Source organism: Neolamprologus brichardi, chromosome 15 (assembly GCF_056152115.1).
Source record: "Neolamprologus brichardi isolate AB-2024 chromosome 15, ASM5615211v1, whole genome shotgun sequence".
NCBI classification, from domain to species: Eukaryota; Metazoa; Chordata; class Actinopteri; order Cichliformes; family Cichlidae; genus Neolamprologus; species Neolamprologus brichardi.
The window spans coordinates 29,606,295-29,632,801 of NC_142118.1; the positions used below are offsets into that span (position 1 = coordinate 29,606,295).

Here is a 26,507-nt window from a genome sequence, read left to right on the forward strand (position 1 = left end):
AGGTGCATTTAACAAAACACAGCAGACACCATATACAGTGCTGTTGGTTTAACATGTAAATTTGGCCACATCACACACACAAACAATGCTGAAGCCTTTTTGTGTTGCTTGTGATACATCCAGCATCCACATAGCCATACAAAATCTTGTTTGAACACAAATGTGGTGCTTTTAGACTCTAATAAAATTCTAACTGAATGAAGCTGAGCTGAAACAAAACATTGCAATCACATATAATTCACACACTAGGAAAAACCAGGAAAACCAACTTTAAAGAGACACACACTCTAACTGCATTATCTCATGGAAAAGGCATACAGTCATGCACTCGGATATATGGGCTAATCAATATACACAGCTGGAAATGAAAGTACACTGGGAAAGGCAATCTGTTGAAAATCAGTAACATAACAATTAAACTACATTATAAATGCTCTTGACTTCGCCCACTTATCTTATCTTCACTTGAATAACATCATGATGAAGGATTACTAGTACTTTAACACATTATGCGTCAGCACTTGTTTAGAGGCTGTGGTTGCTTCAGATATTTCTTTGTGGTGAGGTTGCTTCAGACCCAGGGAGAGCGATGAAATTCATTTTTAAGCATATTATTGTTTATAATTGAAATAAAGTAAGTAAGTAAATTTTGTTTGTATAGCACCGTTCGAGATAAAAATGACAAGTGCTTCACAGAAGCTAAAAAAACAACACAAAATAACAGTTTTTAACTGAAGGTGAAGATTTATTACCAGTTTACAGATTAGATGTTTGACTGTCTGCTCTCCACAGTGTCTGAACTGATTTCCAGAGGACCTTTAATTAAAAACAAAATCAACCGTGTCATCATCCGACAAATTAATAAAAGTTGAAATCCCCAAACGCCGCGGACGTCTGTGTTTTTCACTTGAGCTGTATAGTGTGAGTGCGTGTAGAGTTCAGCTGAGACATCCACTATACTAAAAAATCCCTTGCCCTTTTCCTGACAACATTTCCACAGCCGTGGACCTCCAGTCTGCTCGTCCCCCTTAAACTCCACCTCCATCTTCGTATTGGCTCTCCATGTCTGTTGCGTTCCCTTCTTCGCGCTGCTGTTGGATAATGCCTCTGTCCGTCCGTCTAACTGACACGAGTGGAGCTTTAGTCTCCTCCCAGCGGCAGCAGACGATATTTGAGTGGAGACCAGTGGATTGTTGTACATAGAGCCGATTCAGTGTCGTCAATGGGAAGCACGCGAGACGGTGGCAAAGCTAGTTACGGTCTAGATTGAAATCCACAGCTGCACCATGCTCTCCAGGTCTCTCCCGTGTCTGTGGATTACGTTTTGCCTTCATTTATGCTTTTATGTAGACAGCGGTGAAGCACAGAATGCGAAGGAAGGTAAGTTCCTAAAGTTTTCCTCTCTTCCACCCCACTGCAGTTGGAGACGACATTAACATAAATATGTCAAAAATCAGCACCTCGCGTACTGACATTGAAAGAAAAATATCTCTTTTTGCTTTTAGTTACTCGGAATTTTAATGTCAGGTGATAACTGAGCAGGGATAACAGAATTGTCTGCTACCAGGCTTTGGTGTAAGCGGTCTCTTGGTGTTTTTACGCACGGCAACTAAACGCTGTAGAATAGGCGCAGAGGCTCTAGTTTTTTTTATTTTTGTTCCAGCATCAGTGGGTAATCGGTACAAATAACCTGCTCGTTATAGATTAACGGTCTGTCAGGCATAAGTGGGTTTATATCTCAGCAGCAGTCTCGCCTCGCTGGAAGTGAGTAAGCCTTCTATCAGGACGCAGTTTCGGAGCGTTATTTCCTCCAAAGTGTCCTCGGCTTTTGACAGTCGTGTCTGTTCTTGTTTCCTGGAAGGAAAATCCAGTGGAACGATGCGGAGACATGATCTGCCTTAGACTTTCAAGTCGTCTAGAGTCAAAGCAATCGAAGACTAAAATGGAAGGGAATTCAGATACACGATAACAGCTAATAATTGGTGCCTTTATTTAGCCAGAATTGAGTTAAATGACATTTTACGATCGTGTTGGTAAAAGCATAAAGTCAGCCGCAGGAACTGGTGTTCGTAGCGGAAAGTACAGTGTAATAACCGTAGATGCTGGAATGGTGTGAGGAATTGTAAATCACAGGTGAATGCGGGATTTCGTAGACCTCCATCAGACGTTTGATTTATTTTTTTTAAAATATGGAAAATATAAACAAATAAGTAAATATTGATTTTATTGATTGACTTTTCCCCCGGCGGTGCACCGTGGCCGCTTCCCGTCCCCGTCGTGATGTAGATGTCTGCTAATATTAAATACAATTGAAACAACTTCCTCCATTTTTCGGGAAGCCGCCGCGGTGCCGCTCTGCGCTCTCGCACGCGTCCCCACTGCCCTCTTCGTCGCCGCCGTCCTTTAAAATTGCGGAGACGCCGCATGTCACACATTGTTTCGCTGTAGTTTTGTGGCCGTCTGGAGCTCAAAATAGCCTTCATCTTTTTGCACTTGTAAGTCCAGGGTAATAAGAGCTACTTTCTTCGTAAGGCAACAACTTCCATGCTAAAATTACTTTTAATTTAAAAAAGGAAAATATATAAATTAGATACAAATGCTTATTTTTTTTGTAGTGATTCCTATTACATATGTGTTTTTCATAGTCAGCTAGAAAGTTCCAAGCATGAGGACCTGTCTGCTGCAGTGTGTACCTTCCTTTCTGCGTTTCTACTTTGCTGCTGGCAGAAATTAGGTCGCGGGTTTGTGCTGTATAGATGTGTGGCCTATCAGTAATTCCAAGGCCCGATGCCCCGGTGAGATTTAACCACCTGCTTCTTGGTTTCCTGTCACTAGTGATTCTACTGGACTCCAAGGCACAGCAGACAGAACTGGAGTGGATCTCCTATCCTCCCAATGGGGTAAGTCAGCAGAACCGCATCGAGTGCATGCGGATGTGCTCCATATATCTGGATTTTTTCCCCTGCTATCTGTGATGTCTCACATATGTGATAGGAATAATAATATGTATGTGCTATAGTCCTCTGCTCAGAGAGGTCTGTCCTGAGGAAAGATGGAGCATGCAAGAGGCTGTTTTCTGCGGCTAAACTCTGCCGGCTTTTGGCATTCAGAGCACAAAGGCCTCAAGCAAACCACTTCTAACTTGCTGATTAAAGTGTGTGTGTGTGTGTGTGGGGGGGGACTTTTTAAATAAATAATGTGAGCACAAGCAGATAAACTGAGCACCATCATTCTTTAAAGATGTGCTTGTGCGATAAACGGATAATCTACCTTCTCTGCAGTTTTTTGTATACAAAGCTGTCTGAAATGACTATATTTCATAAACCTTTGTCGTATTCGTTACAGTGTAATCACCTGCAGTTTAAGTTTCTTCATTAGACACCTATCTTTGTTATTACTTTCACATTCAAGTTTGTTTCTGTGTGGATGCATTCATGTACAAATCTGTGTTGTGTTCTTTCAGTGGGAAGAGATAAGCGGCTTGGATGAGAACTATACACCCATCCGAACATACCAGGTTTGCCAAGTCATGGAACCCAATCAGAATAACTGGCTTCGGACTAACTGGATAGAGAAGGGCGATGCCCAGAGAATTTTTGTGGAGCTGAAATTCACCTTGAGGGATTGTAACAGCCTACCTGGTGTGGTGGGTACTTGCAAGGAGACATTCAACTTGTATTACCAGGAAACAGATTCAGAGGTAGGACGAAGCTTACGGGAGAACCAGTACGTGAAAATAGACACAATTGCAGCAGATGAAAGCTTCACTCAGGGTGACCTAGGCGAGAGGAAGATGAAGCTGAACACCGAAGTGCGCATAATTGGCCCCCTGTCCAGGCGGGGCTTCTACCTGGCCTTCCAGGATGTAGGAGCGTGCATCGCCCTGGTCTCTGTCAAAGTTTATTACAAGAAGTGTTGGTCTATCATCGAGAACCTGGCCACGTTCCCAGACACCGTGACGGGATCAGAGTTCTCCTCACTGGTGGAGGTCGAGGGTATGTGCGTGAGCGATGCCGAGGAGGAAGCCGATAACTCTCCTAAGATGCACTGCAGTGCTGAGGGGGAATGGCTAGTGCCCATTGGGAAATGTATATGCAAAGCTGGATTTCATCAGAAGGGAGACGCATGTGAACGTGAGTCACTTTCACTCATTTATTGATTTATTTTTTATGTAATTTTTGGGAGAAATTCTCAGACTTTTTTTTATTTAACAACATTTTATAAATAATTCAGTTGCATTATGAATGAAAAAAATAAGAAAAAAAGGTAATGAACTTAATAGTATTTGTGATTCGATTATGCAAAACAGGTGAATGACAATTTAGGCACCAGTGGACGTATAGTTGTGTGTGATAGTAGGATTACATGAGCTGGTTTGACAGGAATAAACTTGCATAAAGTCTAATAATTTGATTTTGTATTAAGCGATTATGACGGTTTTAATTTATTGACATGATTCTGTTGACACTGGGATTAAATAATATCTTGAGTTTAGCTCCGCAGTTCCCAACACTTCTCTCTGTGTTACTGGCTGGAAGCCAAGACAATCACTAGCAGAATATACAGGTCTAGAGGAAGTCCATCCAGTCACTCAGTATTCTCTGTGACCCGGCCAAATGACCCAGACAGAGTGGGAAAACAAATTGCCGCTGTACTGTGGCATTTCGGCCTCGGGATATTTATGAAGGGAGGCTGGTTTTTGGATTGTTGTGGTGCCGAGTGTTCCACTACAATTACCGATAATGTGCTTTCTGTCACTCTGAACTCCCAGAGGATTACTTCCAGTAGACACCTGACTTGAGCGATAGAAATCACTGCAGATTAAAAGGGGGCGACTTAGGTACTTGGGTCACGGAACCTAAGCAGCGCCCCTTATTAGCCAAACTTTTTCTTTTTTGCAAAGTGAGCAACCTCAATCTAAGCAGCTTATAAGGAGCAGCAGCCAGTAATAATTGAACGGAATGCGTCTAAGAACAAATTAGTGTCCCTGGCAGACAAGCTTTTATGCCATGCTGTCATCCATTAGGGACCCCTCTGAGGGAGGTGTGCTAATGAAATATATTAGACCATGTAATTTAGAGCAACACAGCCTGCCTCAAGTTGTGCTAATGTTAGGAGGCTATCGCTTATCCGACCCCACAAAACCCCTTCTTATTGTTCTTTTGTTCTTATACGCACACATAAGATCCGATTGTGCACTCAGGTTGAAAGAAAGCACACAATTTATTTCCATGGGGAGTGTGGTGCAGCAGAACAACCAACTGCTCCGGGTTGTCAGAGTCATTTTAACTACCTTTTATTACATCTTGGTACAGAGTCCTCACAACAAAAGATGGTTGCATGTCTCTATTAATTAATCTGTTAATGTGTCAACTACAACAAATAACCTGCAGATGTGGGCAACAGCACAATGAGTCTTTTAGTCGTTAAAAACCCGAGGGATAGAGGCACCTTAATGCGTGTGCCGATCAAGATTCCAGTCTTGACACTGCACCTTTATGAGCTTTATCTCTACTGAGGCATGAGATGCTTTTGTATTAAGGGGTAGTTAATCTAAATAAAATGAGAATCACAGTGCACCATCAGCACTTCTTCCAGTTGCTCCACTGACATCAAATTGTCCATTCAGTAGTTTCCACCTAGAACAATCTAAAAGCTATTCAAAGTATTTCTATCAGCTGAACAGCAGAGCAATAAGTCCAAGTATCTGTGACCGTAGGAAGAATATATGAGATCCTTGAACCAGTTTGTCTTAGTGCCGTAAAATTAGCCTACTTTATCTTGTGACTTTATCTTTTTCTGTTGATATGTTAACTCCTGGACGTTTAATGTGAAGAGTTAAAATGAAGCATTGCCAACATATGTCTGTTTATACATTTGGTACATTGGAAAAATGTATTATACAGAGGAGCAAAGCACAGGGAAGTTTAGTATTTTCTGTGTTGTACTACTAATAGGTTCAGATTTTGCTTTCCCAACTCCTGACAGAGCAAACATCTGAGTGCTCGTTCATTTTAGTGTTTTGGAAAGTTTTAATGATTTTTGCAAATCTAAATGATTCTGCAGTTTAGTGAAATACACTTTGCCTGTCAAGGTCAACCAGTCCTAATCCCGAACCCTGTGATCTCTGAAGATCTTTCTTGTTATTGTTTTTGGCTGAGATAAAGCCCTATTTGTGAAAAGGATACATGTTTGAAATAATGTTATCCTTCAATTAAAGTCTCATACATGTATTTTGGCTTTCCTTTTATTCTGCTATAATCTTTTCATTTGGATATGTTAGATAGGGACAGATTGCATAAAAAGTGACTGACACTAGACCTAAGCGTTAATGGGTTGTTGACATTCTAGTTGTTCCTAACGGGTTAAAGCCACTTAAGGATCTAGCCAGGATTACAGTGGTCTTGTAAACACGTGAAAATAATTTCCATTACATTCAATCTTTGCTGAGCATGTGTTGCCTTAAATAATGACAACCAAAAGGTGACTTTGGTTTGTAGTTATCTGACAAGCACTTATTGTAAAGAAAACTGACTCCTTAACACACTTCTTAACTGGCCTGTTTTAGAACGAGCAACTGTGCTATGATTACAAAGCGGGCACTGGGAGGGTGGGGGTGGAGTAAGCGAGTTGAGCTGTCACTCATGTAATTTGAGGAGCCTCTGTGTGGATGCAAAGGCCTTCTCCAAAAGTTGTTGTGATCCACTCATTCATCATCTCTGCCCCCCCCACCCCATCCTCACCCACACACATACACACACAAAATCCCCCCCTCTCGGTCCGTTGTTAACTCTTTTGTGGCAATCTGCGCCGTGTTCGTTCAGTGATCTCAGCGTAATGGCTGTTGAAAAAGGCCAGTTGAAGTGTCCCCGCAGCCTGCGAAGGCTTCATTTTGCAAAGAAGTGCGTGTTGTGAAAATAGCGCCCATTCATCTGCTGGTTCTGTTTAGCGCTGGCCACTGGTGGCAATGGAGCCACTGAGTCGTTTAAACAGAAAGAGGGCCCTTGTGGGAGGACACTGGTGTCTTTGTTTCGCTCAATCCCGGGAATGTATGTTGTCCAATTTTGACACATCGCATCATTGTGGTACTAAGTAACCAGTGCCTGAGAAATGATTAACTGTTGACCCTGTCCCAGAAAAGGGAGAGACTGCTGTCTGGTGGAAAACAGATAAAACGGGCCATATCTCACTGCTATCGGTGCATGCTAACTAGAGAACTAATGAGAGGATACAGCATCCTGTAGATGCTGGCACCATCCATCTTGACTGTCAGGGAGTTAGACAGAAGTTAGTAGGAGACTGATTGATGATTAAACCCCCTGAGGGAAAGGGCTGGGATCTGACCGCGACAGCTTACGTGTATGGAAGCCACCAGGCAGCCAGGTCTAGCTCCAGGCTTGAAGAAAAGGCTGTATTTAGCATTTCAAATGAGGCCAAGAAGTCAGGAGGTCCTCATACATCTTGATGCTCCCTTGATTGATAAGGTGTGAATTTAATACACCAAATGGCTGTCTTTTGCCACTGCTCCGGAGCTTAATTATGCAAATGATAGGTATGTGTCGAATATCACAAGAGACCCAAATGGGCCCAAATCACTCAAGATTGAAATAAATTGGTGATGGATGGGATTGCATGCTGTCACTGCCAGTGCCTGTTTCCTGTGAACAGTAGCATTCTTTCTCAGCCTAGGGCTTTTTCCTACTTGTTGTTTTGGCCTGGCAGGTAGCAGTCTGAGATAAGATGTATTATTTTCTGCTCAGAATGTTTCCACCAATCCTGTTGGCACTACCTTAAAAGTGATCACTTAGGGAAGGACCCCGAGACAAAAACAAAAGCGTTCAGCGCTGTGCCCAATAATAACATAATAATTAAAGTCATTTATCAAGTAAAAAGCTAGACATCGATAGAATAGGTGATTTCATACAATCGCAGGTGGAGCCATTTCTGAACTTTTGATTGAAAAAGAAAATATATTTTTTTTAATGCAAGGTAATTTTGAAAAATGATCTAATAATTAAATTAGACCATGTCTGGAGGTGTTGTGCTTCTTACTTTAACCAAATTCATTGCATTTTTTTATTTTTTATTTTTTGCATGAACATTCTACTCCTCATTTCTAATTTCTAGCATTTTGGGGCTCTTCAGTATTACCTCCAAACTCTGCTTCTCTGTGCTTTATATAGGTGGAGAAAATTATACAAATAGGAATTGCAGGTTCCGTAGAAAAGAAAACAGTGCTTCAGGTCAACAAAAAGGGCAATATTGTGCTACATTTCAGCTAAAGTTACACTGCTGAAAACAGATGTAGAATTTACTTCCTGACAATTCCTATGCAGATGTTCTGCTTTAATTTCTGCTCATTAGTAGAGACTAAACCGCAGTTAAGGCATGAGTAAGGAAATTATGTTTGAAAATCGTGATTTGCCAAGCTGGAATAAATGGTACTTGTATAACGTTCATATCCAGAGCCTCATTTTTAAATATCCACTACAACATGAGAAATGAGAGCCTGGTTTAGTAAATATTAGTTTGAATGTTAATATTCCGATTACTTAACGTCTTATTCACACATCTTGAAAACTGAGTTTAGAGAAAGCCAGGAGTCTGCCTTTTTCATGTCTGTAGACTAGCGGTACTGATGCATTAGACTCTTTGAGCAGCATTAAAAACAAGTTTCATGAAGATATTTAAGCTTTATAGATGCAGTTTTTGTTTTGTTTCCATTCTTCTCAGCTCAGGTTTATGCCATTTTCACAGCTTGTCTTAGCTAGACATGCCATACATTTTTAGCCTAATTTAGTCTCTGTAGACACAGGACCAGATGGAATGCCAGTTGTACTCTACCACAGAAATTCAGACATTTTTCATGAACTGCTCATCCTAGAACATGTAAAGGTTATCAACACTTGGCAGGCAAACAACTGTGGGAAAGTGATAGATTGACACAAGAACAAGGAATTAATTAATTAATTAGATCACATTGTTTCATTTAAAACGGATGCAGCTGGATCCCTTTTGATACTTCTTTTTTGTATTTACCTCTAGCTTTGATGCAAACAAGACGGATTTCTAGTTTTACTGGCTCACCATTCTGAATGGAAGACATGTGTGATTATAAGTGCAAACTGGACCAACCGGCTATTTCATGTCAGCATGGGAAAAAAAAAATCTGACCTGCCAGTTCAAATTTGAGACCCTGCGTTGCACTGCATGAATAGAATCCGAGTAAACATTCCTCATTCTCACACAAACAAAAGCATATGGTCAGTTAAAGACTTTGTAACCACCAGAAAGGGAACGCTTTGTGATTTTGCGACAGATAGCGTTATTTCCAAGGTGACACTGGGGTCCACATTTGGCCATGCGTGAGGTCAGGGAATATTAACTTCATTTACACATGGCTGCAGACCAGCACAGCACCACAATGGAGGCCTGCCTGTTGTGTTTAGTAACGTGAGCACCCAGGCTGACAGGATCCTGTCAAGAAGAAGATGGATGTTCGCACAGTTGACCTCTGCTCACCAGCAGAGTCACCTCTCTGGCTTCCCTCCCCCCTGCATGGCAAAAGAGCCCCGACCCCCCCTCGCAGTGCAGCGCCCTTCATCTTTTCTCACTCTTCCATGCTGTTGTCCTGCTTATCTATCCAAACTGTGGCACAGATGTCTTTTTTTTGTAATTGCTTGGTGCTGACTGCTAGAGAGGGATGTGGTCAGACAGGACAAGTCCATGTCAGAAGACATTGTCTTTGTTGTTCTCTGTTGTGTCCCCGTGGCATGAGGGTGAAAGTGATATGTGACGAGGCCTGGGGTCTTGCCATCTTAAGAGGCAGCAGGGAGGGTAGTGTTATCAGTGGGGCTGCTCCTCTGGGAGGCTTCAGACCACTGGCTCTTTGGTTCAGTCTCCCTTTAAGAGGAAAATCAATAACTTATTACATAACTTCTCACTTTTCCCCCCACTTACACCCAGAGGAAGAAGAACTTAAGATGTGCTGAGGATGGCTCTGTTTCAGGAAATTCAGTTTCTTTTGGATCGTTGTCTGAAAATAAACCATTCTCTGTGAAACAGGAGTTGATTTGTTTAGGAATGCAACTGCTAATTATGTTCATTACTAAATTATCTGATAATTACTCAGATTACCTGATTAATTGTGCGGTTTACAAAAAGAGTCAGAAAATAGTCGTGATTCATTTTCCAACTGTTGATACAAAAGTGAACCAGCCCTGTAGGAGTAGATCTGTACAAGCACTCATCTGAGGCCAAGCTACTCCCTTTCTGTTTCAAGGGAACGCTTTGGCCACAGACTAGTGTTTCATTCCTTTCTGTCATAGCTCTGGAATTGGAGAGGGGTGGGTGGGGGCAGGTTAGAACGGTAGATAATGCTCAGTTGCTGACTGGGGACATTTTCAGGGCTGATTTCGCTTGGGCTCCAGGGGGGGCTTTCGATCGGTCAGACCTCTAGACCCCATGTATTCATCCTGAGAATGCAAAGTCTTGGTCTCATCTGCAGTGTCTTTTAGCAAGGCTCCTTTTTAGAGGTGGCCGCCTCCTTCGTAAAGGTAGCCTGCACGGCTGGGCTTAAGGACCCACTCTCTTGTTTCCATGTGAGTTAAATGAACTAAACAAAAGACGATTAGGCAGGGACATTTTCCATGTCACTGAGAATCCATTTCAAAAGCTCACTCCGCATGATAACTTAAAGAAGCAGAGGCCTCTTAGGAGGTCTGTGTGCAGACTCACGATGCAGGCCAGTCAGTTTGAGAGACCATTCACTGATGTAATGCGTTTAATCTTCAAATACTTTTTTTTCTACCAAGACCACGAAATAAATTAGCAGTTGCAATGAAGGAGAAAACAGGTGATTGAGTTTGTTGTTTGCCATTTGTATAGCTGTCGGTGAGGGCTCTGATGAAGTCAATTCCTCTGTGAGGTTCAGCTTAGAGTTAATCTGAAAATGTAATTCTATGTTTCCTTTTCAGCAAGACAAAACCAACTACATCCTTTCTATTTTGGGGAAAAAAATAGACGTGCCCTGTCCTATAATATGACAACAAATGAATGTTATTTCTCGTGCTCAGCTGCTCAAAGGGGGAATTTTACTGAGAGTGATCTAAAACAAATATTAATAAGTTTAAACTTTGTAAAAACATTCCTTTAATTGTCACTGTAGGAGAATTGGCTTAGATGTCTCCTGCACTTTTTAACTTTGATTTTTGTGACTTAATCAGCATCTGGCTTTGATCTTTGATGTGAACAACCAAAGCAGGCACTTTCTTCAGGTTTTCTCTGCTTTTGGAGGGCAAAGCTGCATGCCCTCCAACACAGTGTACGGCAGAGCTAATCTTCTTTTTGTTTCTCGTGGAAAGCTACTTATCTCCCACTAAGCACAGGTACCTCCGATGAATGGGCTGGTTGTGCAGATGTGTTGAGAGCAGCAGCAGCCAGACATAATCATTCCAAGTATGTCGGGGTGGGGAGGGTTGGTGGGGGAGAACCATCATAACATGACATCATATTCTTTAACCATTTCGTATGTGTTTTTATGTGGCTCCTATTCATTCTTTTTTGGCTCCGATTGTTGAATGCCCTTGCTTCCCTGCTTCCTCAAAAGCCTTTGGGAGGTGTCGCTGTTCAAAATGAGCTTGTTTGAAAAGGGTTTGACATTGAAACTCTATCTCTGCCCCATGAAGAGATTTTTTTTTTTTTTTTTTACAAAAGACTTTGTTCTCATCCTTTTCTGTGTATTTCTGCCACTGTTTCCCCAGGCTGGGCAACTGCCTTGCCTCTCATAGGTGTGAGATTAACATGTCTGTGGGCAAAACCCAGCTGCTGAGCGTCTCTTTTTAACTTATAAATCACTGAGGTGTAGAGTGGTGCACTGGACTCAGAGGAAAGAAGAAAAAATTCTACAAATGCTTGCTGCTCTGCTTGTTATTCCTGTGATCACACTCAAAACCAAAATCACGTTTGAACTGGGAAAAATACAATAAAATTACAGACCAAAAAAATTTGACAGTGTTTTATTAGAGGACTTTGGATACCTCATACCTAATAAATAACGTATGTCATCCTTGAAGGTGCACTCGATTTTTCCAAAATCTTTGCAGCTAAAAAAATCCACACATCACCTCTGCGATGAGATCAATTGAGCTGTCCTTTAGCTTTTAAAGTAGACGAAATATACTCGGCTTGGATTTTTCCAGGTCTGCATGTCTGCGTAGCTCTCAGATTACTCTAAAGATATACTGCCTCTTACATTGCGGCGGAAAACACCACAGGCTTTAGTCCATAAAAGAGATGCAGCCATAGTTCAGCATGCATAAAGCGCCTGATGAAAAACAGAGTCTGATGAATTCCACGTCGAGCCCTACTATTTATTGAGGCAAGGAACATAAGTCACATCTAATCACAACAATGCACGTAGACCCTGAGCTATATCAATGCATAAGAAATAAGCTCAGAGAAGGACGTCATCGGCCCGCTCGGTTTTCCGAACATGTCATCATCCTAATTGCATGCCTCGAAAGTAAAACTTAAAAACGTGTAGTTGGATTTGGGTTTTTAAATAGCATTTTATGGTTCCCTGAATATGCAGCTGAAATAGCTGACAGACCATGTTTCTGACAGTATTAATGTTAGCAACAGTAGTGCAGCGTAAAAGAAGCGATCGAGAGAGAGAAGAAGAATTTGTTTTACAGGTGGCTCTTGGCATCGCACCACCCAAAATATGGCGGTAGGACAAGGTTAGTCAGGGGATTCAGTGCCGGAAAAATGTCTTTTACTTAAAAATTTTTATTACATTACTTGTAGAGTTGGTAGTTTTTCATCAGCAAATATATTGTGTTTAGGGAACATTTAACATGTAAGCATGGGTAGATTAAACTGCTATGGAGAAAAAAAAATGAGCAGTCAGTCCTATATTAAACCCAGTTCCTCACACTATCTGGGAAAACTGTCTGGTGTTTCTGTCCTTAAATATTTTAGCAAACCCATTTAGGAGTACAAATCTTATATCCACAACTCTTATGAAATAAGGGCCTTGAAAACAGATTTCAAGCCATATCCTTAAGAAAGAAGGTGTGAACAAACCACCTATTTAGGGTTAGGGTTAGGTTTACAATTATCCCCCAAACTCTGTAATCAGCTGCAGAATATAAATAAAACTTCCAGCATTACACAGCCTTGTGTGCCAACTGACAGTGAATGTCAGAATCATGCAGATGATGGAAAAGACACTGGGAGGAAACAGAGTCATAAACCAGAGGCGAAAGGCGCCACATATGGTACCATACCGTGCCTGTGTTTAGAGTCGATATTTATAAAGACATTTCCCTATCGCTGTGGCTTCGGCCACAGAAAACAGTGTGTTTTATTTTTTAAATAAGAAAATAAACAGTTTCCCTTATCACACTTGACCCGTTCCACCTGGCATTCATCAGTGGCTGTGCATGTTGGTCCTGTCGGCTGCTTTCCTCCCTCTGGCTCTTTTATCACTCTAATGGGGTGCTATCTCCAGGCTGCTCTCTCCGGGTCCCTGCAGCCCAGCTCGGCTCACTTCAGCATACATTCTTTCCACATCCATCCTGACACACGGGCGGATTTAACACATAATCAGGCCGGACGGGAGGGCAGTCGAAGAAGAAAGGGGGAAGGCCTGGCCCTGACAGGACTCATCATGCGAAGACTGTGGAGACAGAAAGGCCCGCACTAGTCATTCTCACTTTGGCTCTGGCAGTGTGCAAAAAACAGACAGAGTCTCCCACATCCCCACACTCCAGCTCACTTTTAGACCTGTCTGCAGGAATATTGAGACAGATGGGGGGGAAACTCAATATCCCAGCTGCCCTGTTTGGACCAACTTGTCCCCTCTTTGCTCAGTAGGAACAAGGATTGTAACCTTAATTGGATTTGTGGGTTGTAAGCAAGTAAGAAGATCAGTTTCCAATTCTTTTAAGACAGACTATCATTGGCAGGTTTTTCTAATACTGGCAGAAATATAAAATATTTTTGAAAGCAATCAAATATCACATATTATTGCATGGCATACATACCTTATATGTAAAGATCCCACCTATTCACATTGATCCGCTTTGCCACACGAATCTGTATAGTTATCATTTTTACTCTATCCATATCCACACTAGTTGTCATCAATACCTTTACAGTAAGTCCTAAATACTATGGATCATAAACAAAATATGACATTTATAGCTCATTTATCTGGGCAAACACACCGAGCCACCTACCTCATTCCTTAGAAGGACATACAGCACTAAAGATCTGCCTCTGTCTAGGCCTGTCATGGTGTCTGGTCCAGTTTAAGGGCACACCCAAACCATCATATGCAACAGTGTTTGAACTCTTGCACTACACTCTGTCTCTCTGTCTTCTTGTATAAATCTTCATTTCAGATCTGTTTTGCTCAGAATATTTTTTGTGCATCAATAATTAAACAATCACATGTGTTTTTGTACTTCATCCTAAATGAAACTCTGAGTGCCTGCATAGTAACACAACATTTATATAATGCTGCACTTCCAAAGTTACCTCAAACAAAACTCTGTCAGATTTTGACCAGCTGTTGATACTTTGCTCTTTTTAATTATTGATCTCAGAGACTCATTTCAGTTGGCACTTTACCAGTCAGCCAATGCAAACACAGCACAAAAAACAAACCCAGGAAAAGCACTAAAGGGCCAAATTTGAATTTCAGTTTGTCATCAAAGTCAGAAGATTAAGTGGAGAGAAAAATCCCCCCCCCCCCCAAACAAGAAAATAGCCATTTTCTATTTTGGCCAAAGAGGGATATGTCAGGCTGCTGAGTAAGGAGCCACTACCACCCCCACACCCCCGTCTGTCACCCAGAGTGTCATGACACTGCTGAAGCCTGAGAAAAATTGGATGTAATTCAGGAATGTTAAGAAGCTCAACTTAAAGGGAAAAGGAATAAACTGAGAACTTTGAAAAATACAGAAATCTGTTCCCCTGTCTTCTCTTGTATATGTGTGTCTGAATAAGATAAGGAGACTTTGGTTTACTCTCTGGGCCAGTGTCTGCCCTGATAGAGACACTAAAATCACAAGAGTGTTTGATTATCTACACCCCACCACTCCGAGGACCTTTCCTTTGTCATGCCCCTCATCCTGGCTCTGTGTAAAATTGCTGACTGCAGCTTGTCCCCCCCAAATCACATCACTGAATGAAACTTCTTGACCACTGGATGGGAAATTACAGATGCTGGCTCTGTATACACCCGAGGAACCGACTGGAATGTAAGACTTTTCTCTCTCTCACTCTTTCTTTGTGCTAAACCTCAGCCCAGTTCTCTAAGGACTAGCTAATTTCTTAGAGTCGCAAATAGGCTTGCTGTTGTGTCTGCTGCTCAGCTTCTTTAACAGGCCCTGTGTCAAGCTGGCAGTCAGCCTTTATCTGCGCAAGAAGAAAATCAGACTTACATAAATGGGCCCTTCCCCAAAGAGTCTCTCTAAAACACTTCATCTCTACAAATGTAATTACACGACGGACTGCGAGTCGCCTTGTCAAAGTCACTGCAAGTTGTAAAGTGAACAGAGTCCAGAGTTTGTGCAGTGTTTTTACATGTTTGGGTGTCAGTGTTTGCCACTAAGGTGTCAGTCACATTGTCAGTTAAGAAAACTACTTGGTGAACAGACTCGGTATAATTGCTTCACAGCTATATCCTTCCAAAGAAAGTGTTGCTGGAGGGTCAGTGGAGAAAGATCACTATCTTCCCAAATAAGAATGTCTCTCTTTGGCATCTGGTGCCAGGAAAAAGGGAACTTGCCAGCAATGAGTCACCGTGCTGCTGCTGGGACAGGAAAGCTGGGATAGGATGGCTGCGTTTGTACTTGTCACTCATCTCGCTGCTAGTGATGGGAAGAGCTGCAGAACCACTTAGTTGCCCATGTCATACAGGCATTCGATTTTGAGGCCTCATTTGCTGCCTTGTTGCTTCTGTAAACGTTTATGGGTGCCAAACCCGGTCAGGCACAGTGGTAAACAGTTGTCACTGAAAAGAAACAAAAGCAGAGAAACCGAACCAAGCCCTGAGCACAAAATGCAAGTTGAGGTTATTACAAAAAAGAAAAAAAAATTGGGAATTATTTTTGTAGTTTGATCAGGATCTCCTCTATCCACATTTGACATACTTAAACCCTTTTACTGTTACTTTTTCATGTGGAGGATAGCGCTACAGAATTACTTGTTGAAGGCTGGTAAAAGCCCACATTAGGACCGTAGTGTCCACCTAAAATGTTAATGTCCTCTTCACATCCTGTAGTTGCTATTTTTAGAGTCTTCATTTGCTTCCTTGGTTAGGTAGTCCATTAGGTATGGGTAGAAATATACTCCCAACGAGTAAAGGAGAAGAGAAACTTTTTCTTGAGCATTAAGTCTCTATTTTCTAGTTTCTGTTAAGGTCAAGTTGGGCAATGCTGCATTGTACACAGTGCTACTAAAGGGAGGGGTTATTGCAATGGACTTCAACATGAAGCAAAAAGAAATAAGAATTAAATCCAGAGAATTTAGAGATACATTAACGCATGATTTGGACGTCTGTCGGTGTCTACATTACGACTTAAATTGTACCCGGGAAGTCCTTTTAACCCTATGCCATACCGTTCCACATAACCTGACATGCACCTCTTGAAAAATGTAACCACTTCTCAGGTCGATGCTGCCCGCAATGACTTGAATGGTGTACAGCGTAGCTGCAGCATAGGGTTAAAAAGGTGTTTCCAGTTACGCCATAGATTTCCTCCAGAAGTCTAGATCTAACTTAACAGGCAGTTTATGCTTGCTGTTGTCATCAGTGCAGTGTGGTGCAGTGTCCCTTGGTATTGTTTTGCCTTGTGATGCACCTCTCAGTTTTTTGTAACCTGGCATACGCAGTGCAGATGGACTGGAGGCACAAGCGCTCAGGTCAGTCTCTATGGGAATTTTAAGATACAGTTGGAAAAGTGCCAGTGTGTTGACCATGGCATTTACTTAGAGGCCTTGATAAAACATTAATAAACCATTCAAAGAATATTAAGAAACAAACTTTTAAAACAAAACTTTCAGCTTTGATGGATTATAAACATGGGCTGACATTTTTTTTATATGGTAGTTCAGGAAAATGTTTGGAGTGTATTGTGAGGCATTTTGCTGTGAGTTTTGGAAGAAACCCAAACAGGTTAAGTGGTTTGTAAGTTTATATAAAATCTCATAATGTAATAATAAATAATAAAATGTTTAGATGTAAGTATAGAGGGAACACATTATGGTTTTTGCTCACATTTGAGCTCCTCTCGCCTTTTTGTGCTTGTTTGCCTCTAACAGTTACAGCAGCTGAGTGAGACTGCTGCGCTCACAGACAGAGCTCTGCGCTTCACATGACTATATTTACGATAGCGCCTCTCTATGAAATCACACAGACTGAAGAGTCAGGGATTATTTTTACAATGGGCATTACGTATTACTCTGTCAGTATATAAATATATATGTCAGAAAATGTGGAAAAATACTGTTATAACCTCAGAACATGTTCAACTACCAACACCTTGAATTTGGGAACTAAAATCAGTAATAAATTCTAACTGATAAGAAACACTGTAACATTAACATGTGAGTCACGTTACAATAAACGAGTTATCCAGTGTTTAATTTTGAAAACTGTCCTCTTTGAAGGCCCGCATTGTTATTCTGTACTCTGGAGGGGAGGGAGGTGGCTGTGGGGGTCTCAGTCCAAGCTGGGTGTTTCCCCCTCTGCACACAGGCCACCCAGCAGTTGAGCTCTCAGAAACCAAAGGCAAACAGACATGCTGGCTTATCAGAATGTTAAAAATCCCAGCATGCTGAGCAAAGGCACTGAGATCTAGCAGTTTTGAACCTGCTGTAGGAAGCATCATTATCAGCATTTATGGGAAGTGTTTACACTGAGGATCAGGTACTAAACACGGTTTATTCTTCTGCAAGTCAAGTGTTGTCATGAGAACAGTACATTAAAACAACATCAACAACAATGAAGAACTTACATATGAAGATTAAACACTTCCATTGATATGTTTTGCCTGGTCAGCATTAAAGGCCCACTGCTGACATCCTTTTCATGGCTCTGTTTTCAATTACTGGCCAAAAAAGGTAAAGAAAAAAGATTAAAGATAAAATCATGTTGTTTTTCATCTTGGGAAAACAACAAAAAAAACCCTTTGTTTCACAAAACTGTGGCACCCTGATAAATAGAGAATGACAGGGCTTTCATGTAGCTGAAATGGGGATACCCTGAGCCTTGGCCTCTTTTTCATGCTGCATTGGAAGTGTTAAAACCAGAAAACTCTGATTTATCTGTCTTCCTTATTACAAATCTGTCTCAAGAGACGTTGGCCAAAGGAAATTAAAAGAAAGAAAGAAAGAAAGAAAAAGCTAGCGGAACAGAATCAAGATTTGGAATAGGGGCAGCAAGCATGAAAATCATCGCTCATTTCTCCCCGTGGCTCATGAAAAATGCATTTTTAGTATAATTTGATAGTTTGTATGCAGAGCTGTATAGATTTCTTTCAGATTGTTTGTGAAGTCATGTGGCCCAGGTTGCAGTTTGTTCACCATGCTTTTGCTGCGTTTTGCACACGCACAGCCAGCCAGTGTGGATTAGCTGAGTTCCAGGCTAAAATTGCATTTCCCTGAATAGAGATTTGACTCTTTGCTAGTCCTTAAACATTTACTGTGTGTTTCTCACTGGGTTGGTATGAGTCACTATATCTGGTGGCATTACTTGGAACCAGAAAATCATTTTGTATGTGTGAATTCGTTAGGGTTAGGAGCATACCCCACAATACCCCACAACACAAATAGCGATCAGTCATATCAGCAGCCTTCTTTGCTTACCTGCTCGGTCAGAGGTGAAGCACTGAAATGATCAATTTGCTCGAGCTTGATACAGTACATGTGCTTATCTGTCTACTGAAGAATATTTCCTCTTACAAATATGAGCTGTTGTAAACAAGTGAAACCCCTTCGCTGACCTGTGGATTCATCGGAATAAAAATGGTCTTGTTATTTCCCTCTCACGTAGGAGTACGTCTCTGGGCAAAAGCTTCAACTTGAGATTTGCAGTGCCGTTTCCCAGCTAAGCCTGCTTGATGAAGCCCGAGGGGGCAGGCTCTCTCAAATTCTGGCTGCATCGAGATGTGAACGCAGTGGTTTGTTCTGTCATGCCCCCTCCATGATGGGAATTCAGCTATGAAGTTGAGACTCTTTGAGGCTCTGTTTGCACAGGACTAATATCACCTCGAGACATTCAGTGATTTGTAATGACTGCTGAGATCATCAGTGAATATGATCCTGTGTGAACCTGGCTCAGCTGGGACATAGCAAATCAAATTCTGAGAATTTCAGAGAGCTGTCGACTTTATGGTTGGGGATGGTGACAGGTTATGTCTCATACCTCGTCTTTAATGGATTATGCAGTATGTTACTCAGGAGTTGTTTGCATTGTCAGACATATAATTGATTCTGTTAACTCTCAGAAGCCCAAGTTGCCCTAACCTTAATATGTATATAGTGCTGTATAAAAAGTAGTATCTATCTATCTATCTATCTATCTGTCTGCCTGTCTATATTAGCACAATGCAGAATTATAGTTACTTGTCGCAGATGGTCATTTTAATGTCTAGTCTGGTGGTAATATAACTCAGTACTGTCAAGTTTGAATAATTATTCTATATCGGATATTACAACTGATCACACAACCTTGGTGATGATGGGTAAAAATCAATCACCTAATCCCAGACATAACTCTAAACTGGCATCTGTGATTCATATGGAAGTTTTTGAACTGCAAATATAGTTGGAAATCGGTCCGCTGAGGAGATCAGAGAGCAAAGCCCAGTCTTTTACATTAATGTGTAGCTACCTTTTCTTTCCAGTCTTGGATATTAGATATCATATATCTAGTACTGCGTTGAAATACAATTTTCTAGGCTTTGGAGCTTCAATATTAATCTACAACGAATAATCAAACATGCAAGTGAGGAAGGACGAAGAGGAGGGGAAGGGCGTTTCTATGTAAAATGATCATTCAGAGAAAAAAGTTGGAAGCAGTAGAAAACATTTCACTTTTTCTTCTCCCACTGTCCACTCTGACACACTCTGAAGCTTTACTGTTTGCTCACACAGCTGAGATGTATAGAGAGAGAGTGAGAGAGCTCTTCCAATCCAATGACAAAGACTGAAAAGATTATGAAAAAGGGCTGATTTTTGTAGCCAAGTGAGCAAAGATGCAGTGTACTTATACTGTTCACAAAACTTATTACAAACTAGTCTGTGCATTCAAAGCAAAGGTAGGAAACATTGCATGCGTGGGATTTGTGTGAGACATCTCAGGTGCAATTATCACTACCCCTCCCAAACCTAAAAATCTCTGGTTTAATCTCAATTAGCTCCGAAGGAAATGGATTATAAATTGTTTATTGTTACATTTTCTTACATCATCTGCTTGCATGTGAAAAGCACAGGCACAAACAGATAGGCACAGGCTGTACTTGCATTTATATAACACTTTTCTAATCTTACTGATGAGTCAGTCTCCATCCAGTCACCTGTTTTAGTTTGTTTGAAAGAGTTAAACATTATTAACTGTCAGCTGTTTAGATTACTCGTTATTTTTAAAGCCACATATTTGGTATCTATTTAAATGTGATGTGATAACAATACGCTCTGTTCTCTGTTTTTACTGCTGGTTGGACAAAATAAAACACCTGAAGCACTGCAGCTGTTGCCCTAGGCAGCAGAGCATTATTAAGACCTTTCTGAGCATTTCCTGAGATTCTGTACAGGAAATGCATTCATTAGTTTATGAAGAAAATAACCTGCAGATCACCAGACTTCTACACTATGTTTTTGATTCAGTGTTTTTTTCGCTTCCTTCCGCACAGCATGTGGTCGGGGTTTCTACAAGTCTTCCTCGCAGGACCTTCAGTGCTCCCGCTGTCCGGTGCATAGCTTCAATGACCGCGAAGGCTCCTGGCGCTGTGACTGTGAGGACGGCTACTACCGAGCACTCTCTGACCCTCCGTCTGTGGCGTGCACAAGTAAGTCTGCCATGCTGCTGTATAAACTCAGCGCAGATCACATGCATTTAAACAGCTACTAATGCAAGTGGAAAAACAACACACTCCAGAGCCTGATTTAGTCCTGTTCAGTCAGCCTGCAGTGGCCTCATGAAAGCCCCAGATGTGTTCCATAGCAGTTCCTCTGCAAATTATGTTTGCAAGCTTGCGTGTCTGTTTTGTGTCTTAGCTGGTTGCTAATGATGACAGGAGCAATTTGCCATTTCCCGTCTGAAAGATTGCAATTACGGTCGGCAGTGGCAGGCCATGCAGCAACCTGCATCTTCATTTGTCCTGGCCAGTGTAACAGCTCTGTGACAGCCATCGATGGCTTATTTACACAGGCTGGGGGATGCAGTTTGAATGGGTGGGGCTCATTTGCTTCCAGAGCTGTTCTCAAACATGTTTTTTTTTTTCAAAGTGCTACTGGATGTGTATTTATTTTCTTGTTTTTTCTCCTTTGCTTTGAGCTACTGTGCATGGGAGAAGGCCATGTTAGCACTGTGCTTTATCTCTGGAGGTAAACTGGATCCCTAAACATAATCTGTGCACCTTATCTGTGTGCCTTCTTTCTGCTGATAATGTATCACTGCAAAGGTTCACAGTCTTCTGGCTGTTAGACTTACACTTGTGCTGTTCTTCCTTTACTGTTTCTATTAAGGAGACCTGATAAGTTAACATTTTAAAATGCTTTGTGCATGTGTTGGACAATTTGCATGCCCAGTCAACATCCTGAACAGCAATGCATTTTTGCTGCACACCTAAAGTAGGCCAAGTCAGAATATCTAATATTTAAGTGTGTGTGTGTGTGTATGTGTGTGTGTGTGTAAGGGAGAGAGAGAGAGAGCGAGAGAGAGAGAGAGAGAGAGAGAGAGAGAGAGATAGTTATTATGCAAATACAAAGAATTTTATACCATTGCATTGGCTTCTCTACGCATTAAATCAGAGAATCAAAACAGGGATTTAAGGGATTGGAGTTAAGATTTAATGTTGCAAATTCCATATGACAAAAGGATTCTTTGTTATTTATGGGCGTCTTTAAAAGCTCATGCTCATTGAGCAGAGCCTCTGTCTCTGCCTGCCGCAAAAGCCTTTCCATCTATTTCAACATACAGTACTGTATTTACATTGCCAAGAGGGTGTGTCTGAGTATGCAGTCCATATAGTAATATAGTGGTAATTAAGTGCACTTTCAAAAGCTAGAATACTCAAAAAAATCATATGTTAGATATTACTGGCTACAGCTGCTGCATACCACTCTTACTCTTCCACACTAAATTGGTGTGACACAAGCTACAACATCAACAACAAATGATACTGAGTCATTGATAAAAGTATTTGACGCACTTAAATTATAAATGGCTGCTTTTAAAGTTGCTGGTTTTATTAGTATGTGGCTCATGTCATTTCCAAGGATGATTTACTGCAATTGCCTCAGGACCCCAGAACTCCTAGAGACCCCACATAAATCCCCACTCTCAGTGTCTTGGATGTCAAACAATGAATAGCAAATTTGTTTTTGAGTACACACATCCAAATGCAACGACGGGGGTGGTGGGAACACGAGGTTAATAAGAGCCACAAGAAAATTTTTCCCTTATTCCCGTGTAAAAATGGGAATTGTCATTTCCTATTTGTTCAAAAAGGGAAATAACAATCACAGTTTGATTCTCAAAAAGAATTGGATACAAGAGGCTAACTGCTACAGAATACGAGGCAAAATGCACCTAAAATCTGCTGCTTACCTACCTACCTGCTGTCAAGTAAAATGTAAGGTTAAGACTGCACAATATTAACCTAATAATGGCCAAATCTGAAGTATGGTGTTGGTATTGAGAACTAAACTAGGCATGTCACTGTAAATGCACTGTAAAGACAAGGACTTAACTCCAGACCACAAACCACCAATCTTTTCATGTAGCACGGAGGCAACCATATAGATCTTGTTCTAAAAGACAGGTCCATTACTCTATTCTCCAACCATCCTAATCGGACGTTAATGTTTCACTCTAACATCCCCGACTGAACCGATCGAGAGCAGGACACACAGAACAGGGGAAAGTTCCTACTTTTTTGAGTGTCCTCTGGCTGTTCCCATTTGGGCAATCACCTTGGCCAAGTACCGAAGTAATTACTGAAGTTGCCTATTGCACACTTTCCATTATTCATTTTCATTAACTTTGGGTCTACACTTAGTGACCCCATACCATTATATGTAAATATGTATTTTTGACTTCCTCCTCCTCATTTACGCAGCACAATTCTTTTACAGCTCTGTACGTGCATTTCCTCGTTCATTGTTGGATTAAGTCACTGTGACCAATAGTCACTGTGATTTTCTTTTTTCAAGCCTTATCCAGACCAGGAGTGAATAGTAATTGAAAATGAATTTGCACTGCCTGAATAAATAGCTTGATTGACAGATTTTTTTTTTTTTATAATAAGAGTTTGCTTATAATAAGCTATCGTATTGTAGGCCTTGGTAAAACAGTGAGATGGATCTCTGGCACACAGAGATTAAGGATGTGTCTATGAGGATTTGAGAGGAAATGAGATAAAGATGTAATATGGGGACATGAAAAGCCAAATCCATGTTGAATAAAGATGAGGGAACAAGTTCCAAAAACACAGCTTCAAAAACACTGTTTCCCATGTGGTATTTGCTAAGAGGGGGGTGGTATAAAGAGATGCTTTTGTTTGTTGAATATTTGTCCACGATATTCATATGCAAATATATATATATATATATATATATACACATACATGTGTGTGTGGAAGACCATCAGGAGCCTTTTTCTCCAGAGGCATAGCACACAGTGGAGTTGTTGACAGGTCAGAGTACTGGGCATCAATCATGCAACAGCTGTGAGCGGTGCTGGTGCAAGCAGGGACTGAAAGGAGCATTTGTGACTCGTTTCCTTCTCCCACCCTTACCCCCCACCCACTCCTCTTAAATGTGACACCTCAACAAGTTGATTCCATCTGAGGATCCATTCTAAATAGAGTTGCTAGGGGACAGAGAAAGAGCTGTTACCTGATATAAATCTGGCATAAAGGCATTTAGTGGCATGGGGCTTTGGTAAAATGCCCTTCATTGTCATGTGTGCAATTTTGTCATTACTCAAAGAACAAAAGGCGAGAGATAATAAACTACACTTTTCATTTAATGCCGTTAGAACAGAGAGGATCATTTTAAAAAAAATGTGTAGGATTGGAGTTGGATCTACTTCACTGAACCGATAACTCGGACCGAGACACACGTCTAAATTCCTTGCCATTATTCACTTTTCTCATCCTGGCCCTGCACATGTAAATTCAATGTAAATCTCTGTATGTGTTTGGATCCATGCTGTAATTAGAGGAGGCTATGTAAATACAGCCTGTTTCCTTAAAACAATATTCTCAAATGCTACGACGTGTAAGGACATCTAAGAGAAAGGTTTGTCAACCATTGTAGTCTCACAAAACGTTCAAGCTTTTTAGCAACTGAACAGTGAAATCCACGAGCCCCGCATTTGTACATCTGAGACACACCAAAACATAAATTGTTATAACGTAGACTTAGTCATTTGTCATTCATGTTGACATGCCATCATACACTCTCCAGATGCTTGAGCCAAAAAGGAGCAAATCCAATATTGAATTCTTGGCAGTAGAAGTCGGAGGCCCCAAAAAACCCTCCTCTCTTTTCCTCTTTAGCATGTCTTCCCTCAAACAGGTTCTACTGCAGCCGCATCATTAGATGGAAGGTCAGAAGGTCATAGCGCACATTTGTAGAGTGACGAATACCTCATGGGTGATTTGAATACCACTCACCCCTGCCGTTCCTCTCTCCTCAGCTCCCCAATTAGAGCACAGCCAGGTAATAGGCTGTGCTATTAGCTGTTGAGGGTTAAGTTAGCCCAGAGCACCTCTCAAGGCTGATAAGCGTAAGATTCTTCTCTCCTAAGCCCAGATTTACTTGGGTCTTACAACTCTCTCCGAGTGGAGATGAAACATGACCTAAATTTATCTAATACTATCCTGTGCTTTCTATATGGTAGTTTAATAGCTGTTGTAGACGCATTTGCACAACCGAAGCCTTTTTCCTCTTACAGCTTTTTAGAGTGAGCGGCTTTTGTTTATCCTATAAAATGTCAACTTCTGCTTTAAAATCTGTGCCATGTTGACATGCAAATGTTGTAGGAGGAAATGTAAAGTGTGCTTGTACATATTTATGTAGAACCCCCCCCCTCCCCACCCTCCCAAAAAAAAAAAAAAAAAAAAAAAAACAGCAACAGAACAAGACACATGCACGCACTTACACAAACACTCTCACCGCTGCTTGGTCAGAGTTGGAGGGCAGCTAGCAAGTGATTGAGACATTTCAGGCTGTGGGGGCTGTGGCAGGCTAATCCGTGAAATGAAACTTGACTGGGAGGAGGGGTGAGAGGAGAGAACATGAAAAGATAAGACAGAGTGGGGGAGTGAGAGACAGAAAAAAAGAGTAAAAAGAAGAGGGAGAGTGACAAACCCCTGAGCTGTAAGGATGAGCAGACAGGCTGACAGTGGTGGGCTCACGATGTGAAAATCTGTGCTGCAGGTGAAGCTGAGGCCAGAAGAGTTTGGTATTTCTGAGTGCAGACAGAGTACACTCAGAGAAACAAAGAGACGGCAAGGCAGATGAAGTAGAGCTGTTTCCAGGCCAGCCAAAGGAAGTGATCACTGGGTCTCCCCATAGAAGGCATGCTTGGTTCCGTAGCCCCGCACAGGCTGGCTGTTACAAAAGATTTACAGAATGTAGCCATTGAAGGGACAGTTTTAGTCACTGCTACTCGATTTGAAATATAGCAAGGTGTTTATAAGGGAAAGACAAAGCTCTTAGTGTAGTGTGCATCTGAACAAGACGACAAAACAGAAAGGTCACACAGATCCAGGGAGAGTCTGATCTAATTTCCTTTTGCTTGTTGTTGCTGAAAAAAATCATCATTTGCACCTGAGACCTGAAAGAGAGTGGCACGAGCAAAATGAGATGTTATCATGGTAGAATAAAAGATCCCTGAGGACTGGTCTGGAGGAAGGTTGGGGAAGTGTGTTTGCATGCACATGTGAGGGGGTGTGCGTGTGTGAGTCACACCCCCTCCTTTTGTGCACAAGGAAGATTGAGAGTGTGGGTCGAGTGTCAGTGCCAAGGCTGAAGTCGAGTGGCACTATTGGCAGTCACTCCTCTCCACTTCACCTGCCACAGGTGGCTCTTTCATCTTCCCAGCCCATAGCCTGGTTCTTATCTCGCCTGATAATCCTGAATATAGCCGTCTCAGTCGAGTTGTTGATTCTAATGTGTAGAAAAAAGAAAAACAACCCAGTGCCGATTTAATAAGCTTGAATCTTGTGATGGTCCATAGGTTTTGCACTGAACGTATCCAT

The 26,507-nt window shown here is 41.5% G+C and overlaps 1 protein-coding gene across 2 annotated transcripts in view; it reads left to right on the forward strand.

Annotated features, from left to right (window-relative positions):
• Positions 1–1,198: 1,198 nt before the first annotated feature.
• epha7 (eph receptor A7) overlaps positions 1,199–26,507 on the forward strand; it is an 80,112-nt gene continuing 54,803 nt past the window's right edge. For both annotated transcript variants that reach the window (XM_087852645.1, XM_006796249.3), the window contains exons 1-4: positions 1,199–1,380; positions 2,836–2,900; positions 3,464–4,133; positions 20,928–21,083. In XM_087852645.1, coding sequence (XP_087708771.1) covers positions 1,287–1,380; positions 2,836–2,900; positions 3,464–4,133; positions 20,928–21,083 — 985 coding nt within the window. In that variant the 5' untranslated portion in view covers positions 1,199–1,286. The remainder of the gene's footprint in view (positions 1,381–2,835; positions 2,901–3,463; positions 4,134–20,927; positions 21,084–26,507) is intronic.